Genomic DNA, 12,300 nt, shown 5'->3' with positions numbered 1-12,300 from the left:
GGAAGACACTGTGTTAATTTATTTGCAAAAATTAAATCTGATATAAAAGAAAAAGGGCTGAATCTCGATAACATTGTTGATTTTTATAAACTTAAAGAAATTGCTAAAAACAGAACCCGATGGAAGGCAATGTATAAGGATGTTCCATTTTTGTAAAATGTGGCTGTGACTTATCAGACACAAAATTTATTTCGTGTCTGTCAAAAGTTTAATAATAATAATAATCTTTAACTCACCAGTAAACATCTGCTACTGAAAACCAGGTATAAAATGAAGCATTTACGCTCACAAATTTGGTATTCTAACCATCAATATAATAACGCGTGCATCACCAACTGATGCCAGCTTCGCTCTGCCGACATGATGTCAAAGCTCGCTCTACCTCACAAATACAAAGATAACGCTGGGGGCGCGCTGCGTAGGAAAGATCTAACACAAGTACAGTAAGTAAACAAATACTGTACAGTATTTGCTGTGGCATCTGCTGATACCAAACACTTTTGATCACTTATTTTATATTTTTGAGGTACATGGACATAACATTTTAAAACTAAAAGCTAATTTGTTATTTTTAAAAAATGAACTGTCACAATGTCTGGGGATTCTAGCAGGGATGTAGTTATGGTGGGCGGGGACACCCATCCTTGAAGTTTTCCACCCAGTCTGAAACTAATTTCATGGCCCTCCAACCAACGTTATTAACCCACTTTTCCATCCGTTTACTAATGTTATCACCCACCCATCCTTAAAATGTCTTATCTCAACCACCCTTAATTTTCTACAGCTACAACATAGGTATGTAATAGAGAAAGAAGTTATACCCATCATGAATAAAACAAAGCACTCGCATCTTTTGATAGGAGTTTGTTCTGCATCTGAAACAGCACCTTTATCGGCTATATTATTGATGTCTGCTTCGGGTCTTAAAGTAGTAGGCATAATAGCATCGTCATTGTAGCTTTCATCTTTAAAAAATTTGAAAATAAAATGGGACAATGAGTACACAACGTAAGTAGAATTATCCCACCTACCTTTTTAGCTGCACTAATAATATCAAATTTCCTGTACAGTAATAATAAAATGTGTATTATTCTGTATTCATTTGTTTTTGTTTTTTTTTAAACAGTAACAGTTTTTTTTTGGACAGTAAATTCATCATGTGAACAGTGTAAATTCACCAAAAAAATAAGATTTAATTCAATCATGAAATCCTATTAAGTTCTGTATTTTTAAATAACTTACCACTTTCCAGCCTCCGTTTACTAGGCGTTGATGTATTGGACAGAGCACCTGAGAAAAAGGCAAATAGTGGTGTAGAGTACATAATAATTTGTTGTAATTGAATTTTTATAATTTCATTAAACATCAGGGATTTTAGCGATATTATACAGAAATAAAGACTGATCAAAAATGAATTACAGTAAACCTAATAACTGACAACACTGTATCTCACTTTGTATTTTAAACTTTTTTATTTGGATGTTTACTGCTTTTATATTGTTTCCCCTGATCCTTTTATTATTGAAATTATATGTTGTTATATTGTTATTGTAGGCCTGTTATTACTTTTATTATTACTTTTATTATTATTATTATTATTATTATTAATAATGTTTTTTGCATCTTTACTTCTATGACATAAACTGCTGTAGCCTCATTTTGTGTGTATTTTTAATATTTATTTATTTATTTGGTTTATTGCCGTTTCGACTCATTGCCATTTTGGTCCATGCCATTCTGCTGAAAATGTGTTACAGTTTTGGTTTCTTTGCCGTTTAGGTCATTGCCCTTTGGACTTATTGCAGTTTTGGTTTATTGCGTTTTAACTAGAAAGCCATCTAAGTATATTTATTATTAGGGTTAGAGTGCCATTTGGAGTTCCATTTATACAGTAATGAAGGTTATTTTTTACCATCGAAATATATTGCACACCTCACGTCTACACCATAACCTTCTTCTATAACACTTGGACCTTCACCTAAGCATGGTGGTATAATATGGACAGGCCTTCTGCATTCAAAACACTTGTGTGAACAACATTCCTTCATGCACACCACACATATGGGTCCTAATTGAAAAAGAAAAGGATTTTATTGTAGTTATTATTTAATACATATTCACAAATTCATTATAATGATTTGATCAATCTGACTTCAGCTTCATATTATTTCTTCTAAAGGTATAAATAAATGATGAATTTTGAAAATTACTCTAGGAGGACAAGGACAGGTAATCAAGATATTATGCTAGCCACACTTAGCCTAATTCTAATTTTAAATAATTTATTGTATAATAAATTCTGTTAAGAGGTATATAATAACAAAAACAAATGACATATGCGGCCCTAGGCACCCTACCTAGGCCTTGTTTGTAACCATGACAATGTGGTTGACAGATTTCATGCAAAATTTCCAAAATATAGAATTTTACTTTCAAGAATGAGGATTTGAAAATAAATTAGATGGTTACATTGCATACTCTTTGGAGGTCCTGGCGCAACCCCTGCATGTAAACAAAATTAAAAGCCAAACCACAAGAATGTAGTGACCGCGTTGCAGGTTTCCATGTACAGTAAATTGATTATCACGAAAGAACTTGTTCACCACAGTATCTGAAAGAACTAATTTGCATGCATATGCATGTCTTGTATGACTATATTCACTAGTTACCATGTGGCCTAAATGAATAATAAGAATTGTACATGAAATATCCAGGACATATAGAAATTGATAAAAAATACAGATTACAATCCACTTCATCAAATAGTGACATTTCAGAAAATTTCATGGTACATTATAATTATGCAGAGCTGGAAAAAGTGTGCGACCTCGCGACCAGCGGTGAGTGACATCATGTCCCGAGAGGCCTTTTTAGGGGAAAAACATTCAAAAATAATAATAATAAATAAACTGTTGGGCTTTATAGTGTACAAATAAAATTTTGGCGCTAGAAGCAATTTTATTGAGGTGATTTTCATAGTCGGATGAGGCACAAATTCTTCCAGGTCTGATCATAATATTTAAAACAATACAGGTAGAAGAGAAAGTAAAATAATAATAAATATATATGTGTGTGGGAAGAATGCAATAAAAACCAACGATTTTTAAATGTTAGCTATCTTTACTACAAAGAAATGGGCTACAGTATATCAGTTGACAAGGTAAAGCCAATATATTCGATATGTTAACTATCTTTAAAGATAATAAATATAAATGATACTTTGTAATAAACAGTTTCACTTTCTTTCTCATTTGAACTGATTCACACTGATGTACTGTACTTTCATTGTAAAAGGCGGCCATGTACACCAGTATAGGGCCTATGTACCGCGAGCCTGCATTGGCTTTATTGCACGGTTTCACATTAAACTGATTTACATGGATAAAGATTGTTCACTGTTCCAGAGACGGCAAGTAATATAGGTCTACATACGGTTGCAAGCCTCGCATAGTTGCACCCGCTGTTTACTATGAATACTAATGATACGAACAAGTGTAAACAACGATCAGTTTACTCATAATACCGTACTAGCGCGAATAAGCGATATATATTTTTTGCACTTTCTGAGGGGCGCTTATTCAAACGGGGCGCTTATGAAAACAGAGTGGAAATTGAGGGGGCGCTTATGGAAATAGATGAAAATCGATGGGTTCTTATGGGAAATTATTAAATTCAAGAGGCACTTTTGAATGAAAAGGACATTGAATGGTGGTTAGGCGGAAAAGATAGGCCTAATCCTCCAGAGAACATGGCTCATGACAAGAATGCTGTGAATATTTTCATAACAGCAAAATAGCAGATGCAATTAGTGGTGGTGGGTATTAGTTAGCTTATTGGCCATCGGCCGATTGAGATTAGCAGGATGGCGGGATCATTGTATTTTTTCTTGGAAACTCAGATGAGAATGTGCTAAAGGTCGGAAAAAGAAAAAGAGGAGTAGGACTAGGCATAAACAATATGTACAAAGAGTAAAGTTGGAAATATACTGTCTGTCCTGTCCAGGGATCGGAGCTCTCATCTGTCCAAGAGAAATATCCTCATTTTGATATTGACCTAAGAAGAATGTGTTTCCATTCTGTAGCTCAAATCATGCCAACATCCCATTGATTGGATTATTGACTTGCTAAAAAGAAAATATATTATTGAAGGGGCGCTTATTCAAACGAGGCGATTAAAGACATTTTCACGTTATTCGAGAGGGGCGCTTATTCGCGCGAGTACATGCATGTAATTTTAATTATAGTAGTCGTATATTGCCAGTAAACAATGACTAAAAAACATGTAAGAACAAACATAAACTCATTACAAACAAGACGGGAACTAATTAAACTGTAGTGGCCTAGGCTTTCAGTGTCATAACTCGTAGGCCAATTAAGTATAGAAAAAAAAAACACGAAAACGTACCTCAATCTCAAAACTAAACATTAACAGTTACAAGAAATGTTCTCTTCTCGATAAGAGCACATTCTGGGCTCCTGTCTTTATTCTTCTATTCTGGCGGATAAAAAGATTTGAAAGCACTGTTCTCTGTTGGTATTTAATGCATGGCGGCAATGTCATCGTGTACGCGAAATTTACATTCTCTCTTGATCGTAGCATGGAGGTTCTTCCTCCATGGTCCGTTAGTACCCACTCATAGAAACAAATTAAAACAATCAATAGAGATATCTTCCGGTTTTAAATAGAGATATCTTAGTTTTAAATAGCCTCAATATATATTTTTTAAATAGTAGAGATATCGCTTATTTAAAACTATATTTCTATTCAAAATTAATCTCTATTAATAGAAACGTTAGTTTTAAGTCCGGCGTATTTTACTGTCTCGATGATATTCGACAACAAGACTTTTGCCTTTTGGTATATATTTATTAACTCTCATCAAGATCATCAAGACGTAAAATTAATGTAAAATAAGTAAAAACAATGATTAAACAATTAAATTAGGCAATAAGAAACCCACTGCACCTCGACAATACCAATGGTATCAGCCTATCCTATGACTTCATAAATATTCATTTGTGCAGTCAAACGTGACGAGTCACTGGCGAAGGTCTATCTTCAAATGTTAACATGCGATGTATTACATAGGCTTATTGGTTATTATCAAACCGTCACTACATTACTAAATCTAACAATTGCTTAGACTTATGATTATAACTCAATAATCAAACGGTGTTGTTCTATAATTATGACTGTACACAGCCGCAATAATATTATAAACAGGAACAACAAATATAAAGGTAAAATACATGCATTAGTTAGACTGACTCCTTGCCTACTCATGTTGCAACCTGTAGTCTAGCACAAAACAACGATGGAATGCTTCTCATTCCAAATCACTAATATTACTGTACTGTTCATATCTACAGTACAACTATATATTCCACAACAGATCATGTACATACCAGTCCCACAACAGCTAAATTAAGGCATAGTAAAACGGTGTATTCGACTTCCTAACTTCAAATGGACGCTTTCCATTAACAATATGTACTCCTACAGTATGGCGTCCCTAGTTTCCAACGCGCAACACTCGTTCTTTACCGCACTAAACTTTCGGGACTCTACTATTATACTACAAGGTATGTTATATATGTATGAACCAACAGAGGGCCTCCTATATGAATCTATATTCATCACATGCCTCCCTTAAATTTTTAACAAAATTTACCTACAAGCAGTATAACATTAACATAAGTTCAACAATACAATACAAAGAAATATAATGTTCAAAACGAATGTTTTTTGTTTTTTTTTTCAACGAATGTTTTTTTTTTTTTTTTTTTTTTTGTCCAAATGCTCAAATGGTATAAGCAACAAGATCATCTCTTGATCAAACAGGATGAAATAATATTTTCATAATCAACGATTCGCAAACAGTCCAACAATGTTCTATTAAATCAACTTCAGATCAATGTTTTTTTGTTTTTTTTTACATCGCAAACAACAGTCTGTGTAAGTGCTCCACATATTCCACACTACTTAATACAGATGTCATCTTCAGCAAGAAACTTCGTATCAAAAGGGCGGCGCTAGGCTCACACCCAATAGAGCACACAAAGGCTCCTTGGCGGGGATAACCCCTATAATTAGGACATCAATTTTTTCAATTTTTTTTTTTATATATATAAGGCGGCGCTAGGCTCACACCCAATAGAGCACACAAAGGCTCCTTGGCGGGGATAACCCCAATTCGCTATTCATCTTCTCCAGTAATAAACACTAACTTGTGTACAGGTCGATCCATTTTGACCTTCTTTGATCCAACATACACTTGCACCTTTCGAACAAGACCGTCTTCACTGGGATACATTGCAATTACTCTAGCAAATGACCAATGATTCCTAGGTGCATTTTCTTCAATAACAAGCACAACGTCGCCTATCTTAATATTTTTACTCTCCTTTGTCCACTTGCTTCTGGTTTGTAGATTAGACACATATTCCTTTCTCCACCTATTCCAAAATTCCTCTACCAGATGTTGAACTCTACGCCACCTTTTTCTACAGTACTGGTTGGTATGTGTAAACTTTCCTGGCGGTGGCAACACTACACTTGCCTTGGCAGTGAGCAGATGGCTTGGCGTTAATGGCTCCATAGAAGCTTCATTCAAACTGGTCAATGGTCTGCTATTCACAATTGCCTCTGCTTCAACCATGAAAGTATGTAACATCTCGTCATCAAACAAACCTTATGTTTAAATAGTAGATTGTTCAAAACGTTTCGGGTACTCCTAATCATCCGTTCCCAAACCCCACCCATGTGACTAGCACATGGTGGGTTTAAGATCCAATCACAGTTCAACTTTAACATTTCTGCCTTATACTACATCCTGGTCCATTTCTTGTAGTGCCTCTCGCAACTCCTTTATGGTTCAAATAAAATTTGTACCTTAATCTGAGCGCACCTGTCTAACTGGTCCTCGTCTTACTATGAAGCGTCTGAAGGCATTTATGAATGAATCTGTTGAAATGGAATGTGAAACTTCTAGATGAATTGCCCTCGAGGCCATGCATGTAAAGAGCACTCTGTACCGCTTAATCTCTCTACGTCCACATTTCACCATCCAAGGGCCAAAATAGTCAACTCCACAGTAGCAGAATGGAGGAGCTGGATGTAGTCTGTCTTCTGGGAGATCAGCCATCTTTTGACAACTAGGTTGTCTTCCCATACTATGACACATTTTATATCCGTATATCCATCTTAATACTGCGGACATACCACCCACTATCCAAAAGCCAGCTGAATTTTATACTGTTGTGCGTTATGCCACGCCCTTCATGGTGAACCTTTTGATGATAATGATTGACCAGCAACCTGGTAACTTCACATTTGGCAGGCAGGATTACAGGATGTTTAAGATTCATAGAAAGGTCCGACTTCCTCAGCCGCCCACTAACCTTCAGCAGACCATCTATCCCTCACTGGGTCTAGCTTGGCCAACTTGGTCCAATTTGGATAGGCACTCTGCTGAGCTGCCCTTATCAGCAACTTCTCGGCTTGACTCATATCTTCAACCATAATATTGCCTGAACGCTTACCACCCTTCAACTTATAAATGAAGATGTCTTAATTCACTGCTATTACGTATTAGCTGGAACCTGTTTGCTACAAAGGTATGGAAGCGCTTAGCATCATTAGCTATGTAGCCTAAAACGACCTTACTGTCAGTCCAAAAAATGGTCCTTTAAGTTCTTGTAGCAACTCAGTTCTCTTCTCAAAATTGTAGTGATCTTGACTGACACTGTAGCGGCAACAAGTTCCATTCTAGGGATTGTTGTTGGTTTTCTGGGCCCCACTCTAGCTTTACTCATCACTAAAGAGCATTTCACACAGTTATTATTGTCAACAAGTCTCAAATATGAACATTCACCATACCCATCCACACTTGCGTCACAAAAATGATGCAGTTCAGCAGACTTAATGGACGATGGTTCCTTTAGGTTTGGCTTGTAACACCTATCAATCCGGACATTATTAGATATTTAAGTATTTTGATCTTTCCACTGCTTCCACTTCTGCTCAACACTTGTTGGAATTGGTTGATCCCAATCAGATTCATTGGTACACAGATGTTGCAGTATCTTCTTGCCATTCAAGACATATGGTGAAAGAAACCATAGAGGGTCAAAAATTGAGTTCACCATAGATAAGACACCTCTACGAGTGGAAGGGCGTTCTCTAACACAGGAACTAAATTGAAAGGCATCTGAACCAGCATCCCAGAGTATACCCAGGGTTCGTTCTGTAGGAAGTGTGCTCCACTGTTTGCATCCTTTAGCCACTGAACTGCTCGGCAACGATTTTAATACCTCTTCATTGTTTGCCACAATTTTATGCAAGCGAAATCCTGCATCTTTGCACAGCTCTATTGGTCGCTTAGCGAGACTAACACCTTCCTCAACTGTGGACACCGATATTAAGCCATCGTCTACATAAATATGGTTTCTAACAAAGTCTGCTGCATCAGATCCATACTTGCTTTCATACACATCTGCGGCCTTTTTTAAGGCATAATTTGCTACTCCAGGAGATGATGCTGCCCCAAAAATGTGAACCTTTATCCTGTATTCCTTGGGTGCTGAGCTTAGATTGCCATCCTCCCACCATAGAAATCTCAAGAAATCTCTATCACAAGGTCGAACTAGAACCTGATTGAACATCCCTTCGATGTCTCTAACGATTGCAATCGGTTCCACTCTGAACTTCAATAGGACACCCAACAAACAGTTCGTCAGATTTGGACCTTGAAGAAGGTATCATTCAGTGAGGATCCCTTGTAACGAGCTGCGCAATCAAACACTACTCTTGTTTTGTTTGGTTTTCTTGGGTGGTAAACCCCATGATGTGGGATGTAATTGGCAGGAGCAAGTTGGTGATCTGGCACTCCTTCCGTTAGACAGCATACCATTCATGAATGTAACATAATCATTTCTGAATTTTGTACTCCTCTTCAACCTGTGTTTCAGCTGATCTGACTCTATCTGCTTCTTCGCTGACCATGTTAGCTGTATAAATTTATAACTCAAAATCCGGTTTACTTCTGCTTACTTGGACCAATGGTAGAACACTACAACAGGATTCGGTTATGTAATTTTACTGTTACGTCGGGCGTATTTTACTGACTTGATGATATTTGACAACACTTTTGCCTTTTGGTATATATTTATTAACTGTCATCAAGATCATCAAGATGTAAAATTAATGTAAAATAAGTAAAAACAATGATTAAACAATTAAATTACGCAATAAGAAACCCACTGCACCTCGACAATAGCAATGGTATCAGCCTATCCTATGACTTCATACATATTCATTTGTGCAGTCAAGCGTGACGAGTCACTGGCGAAGGCCTATCATCAAATGTTAACATGCGATGTATTACATAGGCTTATTGCTTATTATCAAACCGTCACTATATTACTAAATCTAACAATTGCTTAGACTTATGATTATAGCTCAATAATCAAACGGTGTTCTTCTATAATTATGACTGTACACAGCCGCAATAATATTATAAACAGGAACAACAAATATAAAGATAAAATACGTAAAGGCTACATGCATTAGTTAGACTGACTCCTTGCCTACTCATGTTGCAGCCTGTGGTCTAGCACAAAACAACGGTGGAATGCTTCTCATTCCAAATCACTAATTTTACTGTACTGTTCATATCTACAGTACAACTATATATTCCACAACAGATCATGTACATACCAGTCCCACAACAGCTAAATTAAGGCCTAGTAAAACGGTGTATTCGACTTCCTAACTTCAAATGGACGCTCCATTAGCAACATGTACTCCTACAACACTCGTTCTTTACCGCACTAAACTTTCAGGATTCTACCATTATACTACAAGGTATGTTATATATGTATGAACCAACAGAGGGCCTCCTATATGAATCTATATTCATCACAGTTAGTTTTAAATAGAGATATCTTAATGTAAAATAAGATATTAATATCTATCAATAGAGATATCAGTTAAATAAGATTTCTTAAATCTTAAATAAGATATCTCTATTTACGATGAAGCACTGTAGTTTACTCGATACACCACTGAACTCTGTATCGCGAGGGGAAGGTTTGGCAGGCATGCATATTCATTATATCAGTTCACCTAACTGACCTAAAATATTGCCCTCTATAATTTCTGCCTTAACTGTATGGGAAGAAAATAGAGTGGCCACCTCGCCATTAGACGTCATAGTGAGGGCGCCTACGCGGGAAGTGGGAAGTCTGATTTTCGCCTCTACATTATGGTGTAAATTTGTATAAAATGCTAGTTCTATATTACATTGATGTTTAAAATATTCTCTTATACACTGTTTGAACAACAGGAATCCCTTAAATAGATGCAGTTTGTGTTTTCAAGTTCACATTTTCAAGACATTATAACGTAACTCTTAGGCCGATCGTTTTACGCTTTCAAGCACTTCTTTGTTTGAGATGCAGGCTTTGGCTTGATCTACTGATCGGAGATCTAATGTTCAAGCAGAAGCTAAGCTTGCCTAAAAACTCGGCCATTGTTAATTTATTCGGATTACACAATACAAGCTGATAAGTAAAAAATGCATTCTGTGAACAGTAATAACAAGATGATAGCAAAGTCCCCCACAACACCCAGTTCTAGGTCAAAATTAAATAAGCCTAACGTCAATGAAAACGGGAAAGATGTATGTACGCAAAAGAATCAGACCAGCAATAGGCATATGTCTTCTGCACATGACTCAACATCTACTGCTTCAGTTCCAGAAATACCATCTTCTAAGCCCACCACTAGGCCTACTACCAGTAATAATAATAATAACAGTATCAAGCTGCTCATGTAACAGCCTCAAGAATACAGTGCATTCAGGATTGTCAACTTGGAAACCTGGACAAAGATAAACCACTCTGCCAAGAACATTACCATAGACTTGCCTAAAAAAATAAAATCTGTGTCTAACCCAAATGTTTGGATATGCCCGCTATGCAAGGACATTCCACAGACAGTTAAGACACTAATACGGCTCAATTCGGATCCAGATAAAATGATTATTGATTTGAATAAGAACATTTCCTCTCTATCTACTGTCATTAGTGAGCAAAGGTTAATGATTGAAAGTCTTCAAGAATCTTTAAATGCCATAGTAGCTACACCAGTTTCACTAAAACAACCTGATAATCCATCAAAATCTAATGACAAATCTGCTACCCCACAAAAAGGGATGAACGAACAGCTTTCAAGTGAACGTATCAGCAAACCCACTCTATTGATTGGCGACTCTATTATTAGAGATATAAACGAGCGAGGACTTCATGACACTAAGGTACATTGTATATGTGGAGGAAAAATAGATGACGCCAAAAAATACCTGGAAAAGTCCATGAAAAGACCAGATCGCCTGCAACAAAACTTGTGCTTTCAACTGTTTGCCCTCGCTCGGATAAAGCCGACCATCAACAGCGTGTCACAGGACATTAGCACTCTCAACTGGTAGTGAGCTAGTTGACAACGACACCATCTCAAGATCAAACCTAAATGGTGGAGGCCTTCATTTATACAAAGAAGGAAAAGGCTGCTGCTTAACAATATCAATGCTGTTAGTGAAATTATTAAGAAAAAGATGAGAAACGATTTCAGAAGAATCCCTACATCTAGAAACAGATCGCATTGCAACACATTATACGGTCAATATCAGACTATACCAAACCTTCATCTCACTCATGGTACGGAGTGGAACTATGATCAATCCGGAAGATAACACAACGACCAACGTTACTTCGATAACACTAATCAAGGCTATGACATGTATGAACCTTACGGTGCAGCTCCACAATTACGTAATCGTTCAAAATAGGACAATGCCAGTAATGCAGATGCTCTAGAAAAATCAAACTTTCGCAATATTCTTTCAGATAATCTTTTGATCAATGAAAACATCAAACAAGGTAACGCTCCTGAGCAACGACATGTAGCAAGAAAACCGTCAGTAAGTAATAAGCAGAATAAAACGCATCGTCATCGAAGAGGAGGAAAGCGCAATTCAAAAATAAGTAATCATAATATAAATACATTAAATATATGTTTTAACAATGTCAATCATCTAAGTAAATCCAGATTATATGTAATTGAGCTGTTTTTATACAATAAAAAATTTGATATTTTTGGAATTGCAGAAACGTGTCTAAAGGGTAACATTGAAAATATTGCTAAAGGTTTTAATTGGGTTGGAAAACAACGAAAGGAAAAGGGGGGGGGGGTGGTGGGATTGGTATATTAATATCTGAAAGAATTAGAATTATTTGTGAT

The 12,300-nt window shown here is 36.5% G+C and overlaps 2 protein-coding genes across 2 annotated transcripts in view; both read right to left on the bottom strand.

Annotated features, from left to right (window-relative positions):
- LOC117104699 overlaps positions 1–11,755 on the bottom strand; it is a 13,391-nt gene extending 1,636 nt beyond the window's left edge. Inside the window, exons 1-4 of the mRNA XM_033245582.1 lie at positions 11,702–11,755; positions 1,913–2,068; positions 1,243–1,290; positions 849–965 (exon numbers count right to left, since the gene is read on the bottom strand). Of these exons, the coding sequence (XP_033101473.1) occupies positions 849–965; positions 1,243–1,290; positions 1,913–2,048 (301 nt within the window). The 5' untranslated portion in view covers positions 2,049–2,068; positions 11,702–11,755. The remainder of the gene's footprint in view (positions 1–848; positions 966–1,242; positions 1,291–1,912; positions 2,069–11,701) is intronic.
- On the bottom strand, positions 7,986–8,663 carry LOC117104698. The gene has a single exon (XM_033245581.1). It carries the CDS (start codon positions 8,661–8,663, stop codon positions 7,986–7,988), a length of 678 nt encoding a protein of 225 aa, XP_033101472.1.
- Positions 11,756–12,300: the final 545 nt, after the last annotated feature.

Source organism: Anneissia japonica, unplaced genomic scaffold (genome assembly GCF_011630105.1).
Source record: "Anneissia japonica isolate Jap-2015-1 unplaced genomic scaffold, ASM1163010v1 scaffold287712_len2945570_cov188, whole genome shotgun sequence".
In the NCBI taxonomy this organism is placed as follows: Eukaryota; Metazoa; Echinodermata; class Crinoidea; order Comatulida; family Comatulidae; genus Anneissia; species Anneissia japonica.
This window is presented reverse-complemented; position numbering and strand designations above follow the sequence as displayed.

Coding starts and splice junctions, on each gene's coding strand:
- LOC117104698 (XM_033245581.1), bottom strand. CDS start 8,663: ATGTTCAATCAGGTTCTAGTTCGACCTTGTGATAGAGATTTCTTGAGA.